Raw genomic sequence first — 12,825 nt, 5'->3', positions numbered from 1 at the left:
CGCGCACACACACACACACACGCGCGCGCACACACACACACACGCGCACGCGCACACACACACACACGCGCACGCACACACACACACACACACACGCACACACACGCACGCACGCACACACACACACACACACACATGCTGTCGTCGACACAGCTTTGGGCTGTCCCCCTTGCCAATGCCTGAATTGGCGGGCTGTGAGAGGCTCATTCGAACTGGAAGCATGCAGTGTTTTGAATCAAAGGCTCAGCGCAAAGGTCAGGCCCGCTGGCCGCGTGGTGCACCGCTGGAACAAAATTCATGATCCCTGGACCAACCAAGGGCAGCTGGCAAGGGTGGTTGCACCCAAGCTTGCTCACGCAGGCGGGGTGGAGTGTCAGAGGTGAGTCGCACTGCGCTTTGCGTACGGCGATCGAACACCGATAGCCGTGACCGCGTCACCATCCTTGTTGGTTGCCCTCGACGTCGGCGTCGTCACAAATGGTTGCCCTGAGCTACCGGTACAGCAAGGGAAGGCTTGCGTGGTTGTTGTGATCGCTGCCCCCAAGTACCTGCTGCTTGTAGCCTAGCTGCCAACCATGCCTGACCCCTGCCACTGCTCAGCCACCTTGGCTCATTGGCGTGCGTCAGCGTGCCACGAGCAGGTGTCGGCCGCGCGTTGACCAGTGGAAAGATGTGTGTTGTGCTGCCGGCCCTGTACAGTCTTCATACATCTTCTTACGGGGACGACAGATGTGCCGGCACGCATACAGCACTTTGAACCTACCCAAAACAAAATCTGATCAATCTGGACCCACGGGTGACACACAGCATACCGGTACAGTGCGGCAGGCGAAGCGTGGCCTTTCAAAAAATGAATGGCATACAAACGTGGACGGGACGGGCAACGGACCGTATGAGCTGAGCCCGCGTGGCAAGCGGAGGCACGCCAGCGGCCTGGGGTATGCCACATAATGGGTGCGTGTGTCTCCAAGACGCCTCAAGAACAGCAGGGCTCTGGCAACGTCATCAGCCAACACGGCAGCAGCGACAAAAGCCAGCCCGCCGTGGCTGGCAAGCTGGCTGAAACCAATGGCACATGTGAAAAAGACGTTCCTGCCGACTCGTTTAAGGTGCGGGACTTGTGGGCCGGGCCTCGCAGAGGCGGGTGTCTCAGTGTCAGGGTGGCCACTGGCCACTGGCCAGTTCTGGATCGCGCCTCACGACGCCTTTCCCCCTGCGCAGCTTATGAACGGCTTGCTGTTGGAGATGAACACCATCACCGGCGCCGCTCCTGGCCTGGTGTTGCCGGAGCTGGCGGAATGCATCGTTGACCACCTACCGGGCGTCGACATGTGCAGGTGCGCGCCGGGACATACCGCGCCGCGCACCTTGGGTGGCGGTGCGAGCCCTTATGTCTGCTTCCAAGATGCTTCACTGCGAGACTGCTGCAGCTGGCAGCCTGTGGGGCGCTCATTTACGCACCAAAAGCACGCCCCTGCTACTACCTGCGTGCGCTCGCGCCGCACTCGGTTTCGGAGCCACGCGAACCTGCCCGCGTGCCCCTCCCCCCTGCAGCATCACTGCTGTCATAGAGCCGGAGGACGGGCCGCCCGCGGTCGGCGTCCTGCTCGCCGCGCACGGCGTCGGCGCAAGCGTCGCGGGGGACAAACCTGTGATGCACGCGCGGAGCGGCGGCAGCGGCGCAGGCGGCGTTGAGGCGTGCTGGAGTGTGCTGCGCGTCCACCAGGGGTGCGGGCCAAAGGTGCTGCGGTGGTGCGCCCCTGCGGACGGGCGGCAGCAGGTGCGTGATGGACGCGCGCCCCACGCCACGTGGGCGGCGCTTGCAGCAGTTGTGCAGCTGTCGTAAGAAGCGGCCGTCCCTCGCCAATAATGAGGCGCCGACGGGGCCCTACCGGCCAGTCTCTATGCCGGCTTTCAGTGCTCGCCCCCCTCCTCCCCCCTCCCTGCCTCTGCTGCGCAAACCCAGTCGCCTCTGGCATCCGGCCGGGTGTGCGCGCAGGCGCCGATGCCGGCCTCGGAGCTCGCCCCATCGGCGCCGCCCCTTCCGCCGCAGCCCCCGCCCCCACCGCCCCCGCCGCGCGACTTCCACGCGCTGAGCGAGCGCGCCGCCCTGAAAGACTTCTTGGCAGCCCCCATATCTGCGGGCGGGCGCGTGTTGGGGTCCCTCACGGTCGCCTCGACGCGCCGCGGCGCGTTTGACGGCTGGGCGTGGGAGCCGACGGTGACGATGGCCGCGACGGGGCTGCTGCCGCACCTGCTCAACCCCCAGGTGGGTCCGAACGGCTCAGGGGGTGGCCCTGGAGCGCGGTGGGGATGGAAGGGCTCCGCCTGGTGGAGCTCCCGGGTGTCTTGACTCGGTTGGGATGGAGCAGGGCGCGCCTGCGCTGCGGACCAACAATGGGGTGCTGGCGCGGCTGGGACAGCTGCGGATGCAGCTGCGCGAAGGCGGATTCGCCAACGGCCCAAGGTCGGCGATGGCACTGCGATGCTGAACCCCCTCTGGCGCTTGCACACGGCACCACCGCAGCTCGTCAACCTGTGCAAGCTGCTGGTCAGGGTGGGGTGCGAACCAAACGCACTGCAGGCTGCCAGCCTCCTCATTAGTGTGGGTGGCAATGCTGTGCGCTCAAGCGTGCACGCAGAGGAAGGTCTCTTGGGACGCTGTTTGAGCGTGGTTAATGGATCCGACTACCGGGTCGCATCCGTTGTGGCCGTGGTGCGTCACGCGGCGCCTCGAGCCCTCTTGATGACGCCTCCGACCCCGACTCCGACCCCGCCCCTCCCACCCCTCCCCAGGGCCTGAGCCGCTTCATGGCGCAGGTCACCAACATGAGGATGGCCCTGCGCCTGGGCCTCATCGGCGGCGACAGGATGCTGCTGGTAGAGAACGAGGCGGCGCGGCGGCAGCAAGGTGCACGCGCGCGCGCCCCTGGCAATCCTGCGGCCCATCAGCTCGGGGTCCATGAGCCCTGTTGCGCACACCACCTGATTAGAACCCAAGTTGCAGGAAGCAATGCGTGCTCTTGTCACCCAGATTGTGTTCCTGCCCGACAAGCCGCAGTCTGCGTGGCCACAAACCCTGCAGGGCCCGCCCAGCAGCAGCAGCCGTCTGAGGAGATCGCCGGCGGCGGCCTGGGGGCGGCGGGGCGGCGGCGCGGCAGCTCGAGCTTCACCAGCGGCGGCACGACCCTCTCAAGCGGCGTCAGCGCTGACAGCGCCGGCGCCAGCGCCGGGGCCTCCGGCGCCCCTGGTGCGTCGCCGGCTCGGCGAACAGTGGTGACGGAGCTGCCGCTGGCGCACACGCTGCTGGGCAGCGCTGCTGCGGCGCACACAGCGCGGTTCATATCCGACTGCGCGCTCTACTTCCAGGTGCAGTGCGGCGCGGTGCAGTGCAGTGTGGTGCGCTGCGTTTGACCTCGGCTGCCGTCACTTGGGTTACGGCAGGCGCCCAGGGGCTGGTCGCAGGGCACGTCTGCCCGGCCGAGGGCGCCTGTCGCGGCTTGTCCACACACTGGGTGGTGATATGCACCCCCAGCTCCCCCCTGTGCCGCCAACAGCCATGAGCAAGCAACCGTTGCCTGACCATCGCCGGCCAACCTCCCGGAACAACCTCCTGGCATCCGACCACATGCTTCCCTCCCCTCTGTCGTACACTGCGGGCGCCCTGCCCTCTCCCAGGGCGCGCCCCACCCCGCGTGCGACGTCTTCACGCCCGCCTCGCGCGTCGTGGCCGCGCTCGTGGTCGTCCCCCTCATACGCGGCAGCGCCGCGTTTGGCGGCCTCTACTTTGCCCTCGACGCCCCCAACGCCTGCGGCCAGCTGCAGGGCCCAATACTGGCCGCCACAAGCCTCGTGTCCATGCTGCTCGCGTCGAAGCTGGATAGGATGTTTGGCGCGCTGCGCGCCCGCGCGCCGGCGGACTCCGCCTGGTCGCTCTCGAGCAGCGGCCGCCAGGGCAGCGGCTCCGCGGCAGCGGCCGGTGCCGGCGCGGGGGGGAGCGCGCGCAAGTCGGGGTCCGGCCGGGGCACGGCGGCTGCTGCGGGCGATGCTATGATCGTTTGCGGCGAGGGGTCTGGGGACGCGGGCGAGGCTGTCGGCGGCGGCGGCGGGGCGTGGGGCGGGGCGGACGTGAGCGGCGGGAGCTTCAACAGCGGGCCGGTCTGCACAGAGGCGATTCTGAAGGTCGGCCGAGGGGGCGCGGCGCGTGCACTGGGACACAGAGCTTGGGCATGCGTGTGCATGTTTGTAGGTGTGGCTTGTCTAGACAGGCAGCCATGTGCATGCGCACGCACGCTGCTCTACCAGCACCTCTGCTCCCTGTAGTGCATTTCACCCATCAGACCAGCTCCGTCACGGGGTCAAACGAGGATTTGCCCATGTTGGCCGACATCGGGTTGGGCAGATGCCAGACACAGCGGTCTCAGCGACTTGTCCGCTCAACCACCTCTTTCTCATAACCAACCGACGCCCCCCAACTCCCGCAATCATTGAGTGCAGGTCGTGCAGCAGAAGCTGTCGGCCTCCCACTCAGTGTGCAGCGCCGCGGCGGACTGCGAGACGGCGCCCGCGAGGCGGCTGGAGGGGCTGAGCCTGAAGGCGGTCATTGGGCGCGGCGGGTACGGCGTCTGCTACAGGGGGATCTACAGGGGCACGCCTGTCGCTGTCAAGGTGCGCCGGCATGCATTTGGGCTTGCACGCGTTTGCGGCGCACGTGGACGTATGTGTGCAAAGGATGCGGGATGCAGGGTTTTGCGCACTCCACACGTGTTGCACTGATTGAGCCGCTCTGGGCCAACCCTCCTCTGTGCAGCTCGTTCGACAACCCATGACCTTTCATCATGTCCCTGTCCCTTCCACTTCCCCAGGTCCTGTATGCGTCTGACCAGCGGAGCGCCATGAAGGTGGGTGGGGCCCGCCAAGCAGCTGGACCCGGCACTCTGGGTGGTGGCAGCGGTGCGGGTGTCGGGCGGGGTCCCGCCTGTTCAGCCGCCACACTGGGGTGGGCGAGGGTGCGGGGGCGGGCCAGGACGGCAACAGCACAGCAGCAACATCGAGCACGCAACTGAGTAGCTCATTCCATTCTTGGCGCGTCCCCGCTCTCTATGCTCCCCCTCCCCACAAAATAAACTTCTGGATTAAACCCCTGATGCTATCCCTTGATCGATTTTTCTCACAGGATGCGATGGAGATGGCGGTGCTGAGTCACGTGCGTCACCCGGGCATCGTCACTGTGTACGACTGCCTGACAGACGTCGTCGAGGTCAGGCAGGGTGAGTCACACTCATAGCAGCATCTTCCCTTCCCCGCACTTATTGATGGTATCACAGCGGTGGTTGAGCAATAGGGTGATCAGCACGGATGGATTTATGAGGTTTCCAGGTGTTCGTCCCCCAAACACCTGCGGCACGCCTGCCTGCCCACCCTGGTGACTCAGCTTTGATCCCAGGGGGCGTGCATCCGTGCCCCTTGCACCCGCCCTGATGTTGCACACCGCGTTGCCACCTCACCCACGCCGCGCCACCGCAGAGTCTGGTTCTGCTGCGCTGCCGCATTACCGGGCGGCACAGCCAGGGGAGGACCCCGGCCTGGCGGTCTGCAACATGATCATCATGGAGGTGCGGCAGCCGCGGGACGGCGAAGCGATACCCATCGGGCGCCCCTGCGAAGCGGCCTGAGGCACCAGCGTGCTCCTTTGCCGGGGCAACTCCTGCTGCACTGAACTGTCGTCGATGCCAGCCGTGATTTGCAGCGTTGGTGGTTGAATGATGCCAAACCCTCCCGCGCCTCGGCAGTTGTGCGACCTGGGCACGCTGCGCGAGGCCATCAAGCGCGGGGTGCTGCACCAGCGCGTGAGCCAGTCGATGGCGGCGGTGGACCTGGACAAGGTCGTCAGGGTGAGGGGCGGCTGCGACTGTGGTCGTGGTTGTGCGTGTGTGCATGTGTGTGTGTGTGCGTGCATGAGCGTGCGTGTCTGTGTGTGTGTGTGTGTGTGTGCGCACGCGCGCTTGCGTGTGCGTGTGCATGTGTGTGTATGCCATATGCATGTCCATCTGCTTTCGCGTCTGCACCAAGTAAAATGTTATACTGTCCACCGCAGGTCCTGCTGGAGGTGTCGCGCAGTGTGGAGCACATGCACGAGAGGAAGCTGCTGCACTGCGACATCAAGGTGGGGCCCAGGCCGGCAGGCCTTGAGGGGGCGCTTTTGAGCGGGCCGGGGTGCCAGAGGGGCGATTTCGCGTCAGAGCGTCAGAGTGGGGCGCGGCGCTGAGACTGGCGGGCTGCGCACGGCATCCTTGTGCATGTTGGGCACGGCAGCCACTGCGTGTTGCCCAGGGTCCCTGTATTCAACGGCGCCTCCAACACCTGCCCTGGATTTGCCTCAGATGGACAACATTCTGCTGAAGAGCGACCCCACCCGCGACCTGGGCTTTTGCTGCAAGGTGCGCGTGTGCGTCTTTTGCACATGAGTTGGTGTGTGCGCACACGCAGGCATGTGTGTGTGTGTGTGTGTGTTTGTGTGTGTGTGTGTGTGTGTGTGCGCGCGTGAGTGTGTACGTGCGGGCACGTGCCATCTGGAAAGCCTCAAACCTGAACCTGTGCGTGTTGTGTGCGTCGGTGACTGAGCATGAATGTGAAGGTCTGAACCCTAGTGTTTGACTTCAGTGGTTGGGGGCGTGCATGTCCAAGCCGCGCCCTGTGGCATGTATACAGCGCCGTGTTGCGCGGCATGCGTGTCGCTATGCCGCCACGCGCCACGCCGTCGCCCGTCCCCACACACCCGCAGCTGGCAGACTTTGGGCTGGCCAAGATGCTCAACGAGGAGTGAGAACCAATGCCTGCACGGTCCCCCTGCCGGCGGCGCCGCCCTTAACCGGCCAGCTTTCCACCCCCCCCTGCCTCCGGTGGCCATGTGCCACGCGGCTGGGGCGCACGGCACCCCTATATCTGCGGTTCGCGCCACCGATGGGTGCTTGCGTGGGCGCTGGCCGCGCTTGCCCGTGCGCCCCTCCCCCGCACAATCGCACTCCAATCTGTTGCCCGTGTGCTCACGCCGCCTGCCTGCGCGCCCCTTAGACGGGCCGGCAAGCACCTGTCGGTGCATAACTCCACCACCCCTCCACGCCTCCAACCACGACCTTTTCCAACTGCTTGTACCTCACAGGTGTTATGTCAACAACCGCAGCGGCAGCGGGACCATCACTCACGTGGCGCCGGAGATGCTGCTGCCCAACACCAAGGTGAGGGCACGTATCTGCGCGACCCAGCCGCATGCCGCCCACCAAACACCTATGCGCCCCATGACGGCGGCTCCCGCCCCTGGGTGCGCTGGAAGGCGGCGCTGAGCGCGCGTTCCTCTTGCATCACCATGCCATGGGCTGGCCGTCGGCTTGCGCGCCTGATGCCCGATGGCCTCTGGCGCCAGGACGTTCCACCTTGGTCCTGGGGAAGGGCGCTGATACGCCCCTTTGTATATGCCAGTCCCGCCTCGCTGTGACCAGCGGGCTGTGACTTGTCGAGTCCTTGGCCCTGTCATAATGCGCGGCTGCCCCACCCGTCCAACCCCTGCAGCTCACCACCGCTGTCGACGCCCACGCATTCGGCATCCTCATGTATGAGGTGAGCGCGCCTGGTGCGGCCTGGCACGGGCGGACGCACCCGTCGCCGCCGTCCCGCCGCCGCCCTGCCGCCCGCACGCCTGCAGGGGCCGGCGCCCGCGCAGTCGAATGCGCTCTGTCAGGCACCGAAGCCCCCTCTTATAGGCGGTCTTGGGCACCCACCGCATGCTTGCGAGAGGCCTCCACCTGCATGGGTGGATGCCTTTGAGAAAGCCTTAAACCCTGAACAATGGAGCCACAAAGCTTCTCCGGGCTCCTCTGTTTCGGCTCTGCGATTGCGCCAGGTGTACACAGGGAAACGCGTGTACGCGGGCCTGACACGCGGGCAGATCCTGGATCAAGTGTCACAGGCGAGGGCGTGCGGGCGGTACGGCGGCGCACGGCTTTGGGGGTGGCACGGCGGGGAGGGGTGGGGGAGACTGCAACCCAGAATGCGAGGGCGGGATTGAAAAGCCCCTGGGACGCACGCTGCGATCGTCGCAAGGGGCAGGGGCTCCGCCCCATGGGCGGCGCTGCTGTGTTGCTCTCGCACCGCAGCAAAACACTCACGTCGCCGCCGCGCCCGCCCCCCTCCCCCCACCTCCCGACCAACCCCAGGGGGCGCGTCCCTCGTTCCCCGCCACGGCGCCCCACACCCTGGCGGCCCTGGCCTCCCTCTGCTGCGCCCAGGAGCCCAGCCTGCGGCCGTCATTCGAAACCATCTCGTCCGTGCTGGAAGAGATGCTCCCGCCCAGCACGGGCTGAACGCATGATTTGAAGCGTGTGGTGGAAATGCATGCGCGCACATACGCGTGCCCTGCGGCGCGTCACCCCGGACCCAGGCGCGGGCCGCTGTCCTTTTGCACCCGCTGCCTTTGGCGTGACGCCTCCCGCTGAGCCGCAGCTGGCAGATGCGTGGGGCGCCGGGCGTGGCGCCTCGCCTTGCCTCACCTCCAGGGTGTGGAGGGATGCCAAACCCTGCAGTTGTGATGCCGCAGAGCCGGCCACTTGAACTGTTTGCACCGGCAAAACAGCGCCCACGACGCCGGCGGAACGGCCCCTTTGAGCCCTTAAATTTTCTCAAACTCACTGCGTCGGCCAGGGGGGGTCTGCTGGCCCCCTGTGTCCCAGGGAATGCCAGCACGCACTTGTGGGAGCGTCTGCCCGGCGCGTGGCCGCCGTGCGCGGCCAGAGCTTGTCGCTGATTGATGGTTGCATGGCGCGCTGCCTGCGGCCGCCCGCATTGCATGGCAGTTACGGCCTTTCTCCGCTATCTCAAATCAACCAAACACCAAATCATGCCGCCCCCGCGCACTTGCGCAACAACTTCAGGGGCGCTGCCGAGGGCGCCCCCAAGTTTAGCCCACGGCACTGGCCGCCGGCCGCCGCCCCGGGCGTCGCGGCTGCGACTGGCGCCGAGCCCGCGTCAGGCGCCCCAGCGCGTGCGCGATTGGCGCTCGCATGTTCGCTTGGCGCAGACCACCCAGGAGGACGCGGGCCATGGCCGGCACATTTACCCCTTTTGCACGACACTGCCTCTCGCACAGCCCAAAGTGGGCGCCGGTGCTTCTTCAAAGAAATTTCGTGACGTACTGCCGAGCTCGGCGAGCCGCTCTGGGGCGCATCTCTCACCTTGTCGCGTGCTGTGCCCCGTCCCCAGCTTTCTACTCGGGGAAAGGTTGCAACATTTTCCCCCCTTTGCCCGGTCCTCGTCAGCATTCCTGCGCACGTGTCTCGTATGTGCGGCCTCCCCCGTTGGGCGCCCTTCCCTCGCCCTCGCTCTCGCAAGCCCCTCGCGCTTTCGCATGTGCGCGCCCCTTCGTTGCGCCCGCTTCGCTTGTCAGGGTCACACCCCCCTCCTTCCCCAACAAACCAACGCGGTGACACGTGAAGCACCGGCTGGATCGCCTGGCACGGCGCACTGCACCGCAAATTCCTTTTCTCGCACCCGCCGGGCCTGCCGCTTGCGCGGCTGGTGGCCGCCTGCCGCACACACTTGCTGTCCCATCCTGCGCGCGCCCATGACTCCCCCCTCTAACAGCTTGACACAGCCGCGCCCCTTTTGATGCTGCGCCGCCGCACCAGTTGCCGGTAACACTCTGGGCGGCAAGAGCCCCGTCTGTCCCTGGGGGTGCCGAGGTCTTGATTGTTTGATGTTGAAACGTTGCTTATGTATTGCGGCGCGCACCGCTCCAGGTTGCACCGCTTGTGACGTGCTGTCGAGGTGGTACGACTGTAATTTATTGATCACTGCCTCGCATGGGTGCAGTTGTGCGGCCCACCCGCCCTCTGACGGGGCCCCCAGACCACCACCTCTTAAACGACACACAAGGCGTGTGAGCTGGTCTGCAGCGCGTTTTCTGGCTTAGGTGCGCCCAGTAGACGTGCTGGTATCGGGAGGGATACTCCGCCATGGTGCCGGTGGGCGAGTCCACCATGCTGCACAGCTGGTGTACAGCTTGGGGGAGCGTGTCGAGTACCGCACCTTTGTACGCCACACTTGGGGGGCTCGTACGAACTGCCGCATGGGCTCGGCTGCTGGGCTTGTTATCTATACACGGTAAGTTCCGCGCAGGGGTGCGCCCCAGGTGGGCTAGCCTTTAAACCTTGCTTGCTGGGCGCGCGCAGCACGCCGGACCTGTTTATTGGGCCAGCTGTGCAGCAATCCTCCATGATTGAAGCAATAGTCTCCGCCTTGACGCAAAACATTCGCCGCCCGCCCGTTGCTGGGCTACAATTGAAAATAGTGGACGTTGTCAAATGGCAGGAAGGCGAGCAGCAGCGCCGCCTTGTATGTTTTCAGTGCAGGTTGCCCAGCAAAGAATGTCCGTCTGATGAACTCTGAGGCCAGCGACTCAGCTTGCCATGACTTGCGGTGGTGCGTCGAACGGCCATGCAGACGGCCAAATACAACATTCACCGGCAACATCAGCCGGTTGCGACCGCTGTGAGGGAACAATACCAAACTTCCCATCCTATGGGGTGCTTGCGCAAGCCACGGAGGGAGGATGCGGTGCTTTGAACAAGGATGTTGCGGGGCTGCTGCAAACTTTGTTTGTGATTATCAGCTGCAATATGTGCAATGGATGGTGTGTAGCGGGTGCTGGAGACACATCCCTGTTTCGGACTGCAGCTGCATCACTGCAACATTGACCTGCGGGACGAGCGCATTTGACTCAGGCGGGAACTTTGATGCCAGATCAACTTTGGCTAACAAGCGGCACGAAGCTGGTTTGTCGGGATTCACTTATTTGTTGCCACCGGACGGTATCATCATGCTAAATATGACAAAATCTCAGATCAAATCCATCGCGCTGCTTACCGTATTTGCGTGCGGAGTCAGACCAAGTAGCGTATCATATACACAAGCTGCCGTGAAATTAATAACTATATTGGCAAATCAAACGCTTTTCACATGAGGGCAAAGCAGGCCGGGGTTGCGCTTTGCAGCTGCCTCTGTGCAGCCGCTTGCCCTGCGCAAGCACCCAGCTGCAACAGCTTGGACTGAGCACGGGGGACGGCGAACCAGCCGCTGCGATTGGCCAGCAAATAAACCGCAGGCAAGCCGCCTGATTTTCGGCGATGCAGCAAGCAAGCGGCCCTCCAGCGCTGGAGGCGCTGCCACAAGCACCCGACGCCAGCCCGCTTGCGCCCGCGGAGCCGAATCAGCAGCTGCATGCGGAGCCCCAGGAGCGTCTCGGAGGCTCGGCCTGCGACGGACATAAGCCCGCGGTCATCGCCGGCAGGTCCGTGCTTTTGCAGCCAGCATGGAACCTTCGGTGCCTAGCGGGCGGTGCCCTAGAAGGGGGCAGGGGGAGTGAGCACTGACTGAGCGCCCCGTGCCGATCAACTGCACAATTTCTTGCTTATTTGATCAGGCGTGCATGCGAAAACGCACCAACGTTGAGCTTGGCCCCCCGCGCGTCGCAGGCGCCGCACGGCGGCCGCAGGCCGCGGCCCCGAGGAAGCATGGCGCACCATTGCTTGCCGCCAGGCGCGCCGTTACGCGCCCGCGCCCCCCAGCGCGGCGCGTCGCGTGCTGCCGGCGACGAGGGCGTACCGGCTGCGGGTCGCCCGCGCCGAGGGGCTACCAGACCTTGGGGGCTCGCCGCCGGGCGGCGGATCATATCGCTTTGAGCTGGTGGGTGGCCGGCCTCACCCCCGCGCGCGGCGGCAGGGCGACTTGTACGGCGAGGCGCCGCCCAGGCACAAAACGTGCCGAGCGCCGCTGAACCCGTGCCCACCTGGGGAAGCGGGCGGGTGGGAGGCATATGCCTGATGGCATTGGCTGCTTCTCAGCCGCGCCGCACAAATTCGCCCAACGCCAAGCGTACCCCAAGCTGCTTTCAACGGCCCCGGTGCTCAGTGTGTCGAGGAGTGGGGGGTGCAGCAGGCAGGGGGACGCCCCGGCCTCGTCCAGCTGTTCGAGAGGCCGCCCATGTGAGGGTTGTCCCCTTGCGCAGCCCTACATGATCCGTCTTTGCACACACACGCCCAAGACAACGCGGCGGCCCTCCCCATACGCAAAACTGCAGGGCGTATCGTTCTTCGATGAGTCCCTGGGCGCATTCTATGGGGCCACCTGCCGCAGCCCGCCCGAGCCGCCGCTGCCAGGGGCGTCCCGCCACTCAGCGGCCGGCGCAGGGGTGGGTGCGGTGGAGGGCGGCGCAGGGGCAGCGTTATCGGGGAGCCCCGCTGGCGACCAGCAGCAGCGGGGGCAGCCGGCTTTGGATGTGGAGTTTGGGTTTGATGTGTTCTACCACTCTCAGATCTCAGATCCACACTGCATCGCCGTGGTGAGCGACCTGGTGTAGTTTTGGTGTGATCTGGCGGCAGAGGGTGACGGCTGGCAGCTTCTGGCTCCTGTGCTGCGCACAGACAGAGGCGTGTGCGGGGGGGGGGGGCAAGCGGCCGTCACGCCCTCATTGTGTATTGGCGTGGTGCGAATTCAGCGGCAAGGTGGCGCATGCCTTTTTGTGTATAACCTCTTCAAATTTACTTGTTGCAAATTCGCGCACATGTGGAGCGCAGGCCGAGGTTGTGTTGGTGGAGCTGGATGCTGCTGGTGTGGCCGTGGACCGCTACAGCGCCGGCTGGGCGGCGCTGCCGCTGTTCGACCCCGGTCTGATCGGCGCGGGCGCGGGCCCGGGCGCGGGCGTGGACGGCGGCAGCGCGGATAGCGAGGGCCTACTGTTTGCGCCAGTGGTTGCAGGGTCTCCTCGCTACCTGA

General features: G+C 65.4%; 2 protein-coding genes across 2 annotated transcripts; both read left to right on the top strand.

Moving 5' to 3' along the window:
* Nucleotides 1-950: 950 nt before the first annotated feature.
* MNEG_0878 (Proto-oncogene tyrosine-protein kinase LCK) lies at nt 951-8,360 on the top strand (the record flags this gene model as incomplete). The annotated part of the gene is made up of 20 exons (XM_014050634.1): nt 951-1,109; nt 1,222-1,337; nt 1,555-1,780; nt 1,967-2,269; nt 2,468-2,557; nt 2,797-2,911; nt 3,086-3,399; nt 3,679-4,182; nt 4,498-4,668; nt 4,866-4,901; nt 5,177-5,270; nt 5,527-5,615; nt 5,793-5,894; nt 6,098-6,166; nt 6,384-6,440; nt 6,785-6,822; nt 7,163-7,238; nt 7,570-7,617; nt 7,901-7,957; nt 8,214-8,360. The coding sequence occupies 20 exons, from the start codon at nt 951-953 to the stop codon at nt 8,358-8,360; spliced, it is 2,811 nt and encodes a 936-aa protein (XP_013906088.1).
* A 2,817-nt stretch (nt 8,361-11,177) lies between these two features.
* MNEG_0877 (hypothetical protein) lies at nt 11,178-11,341 on the top strand (the record flags this gene model as incomplete). Its single annotated transcript, XM_014050633.1, has 1 exon — nt 11,178-11,341. A coding segment is annotated over one exon (164 nt), but the record flags the coding sequence as incomplete, so codon positions are not given.
* Between the last annotated feature and the right edge of the window lie 1,484 nt (nt 11,342-12,825).

The sequence above is a fragment of the Monoraphidium neglectum genome (assembly GCF_000611645.1).
Source record: "Monoraphidium neglectum strain SAG 48.87 unplaced genomic scaffold scaffold00079, whole genome shotgun sequence".
NCBI lineage: Eukaryota > Viridiplantae > Chlorophyta > Chlorophyceae > Sphaeropleales > Selenastraceae > Monoraphidium > Monoraphidium neglectum.
Note: the sequence above shows the minus strand (reverse complement) of the source record. Positions and strands in the feature narration are given on the sequence as shown.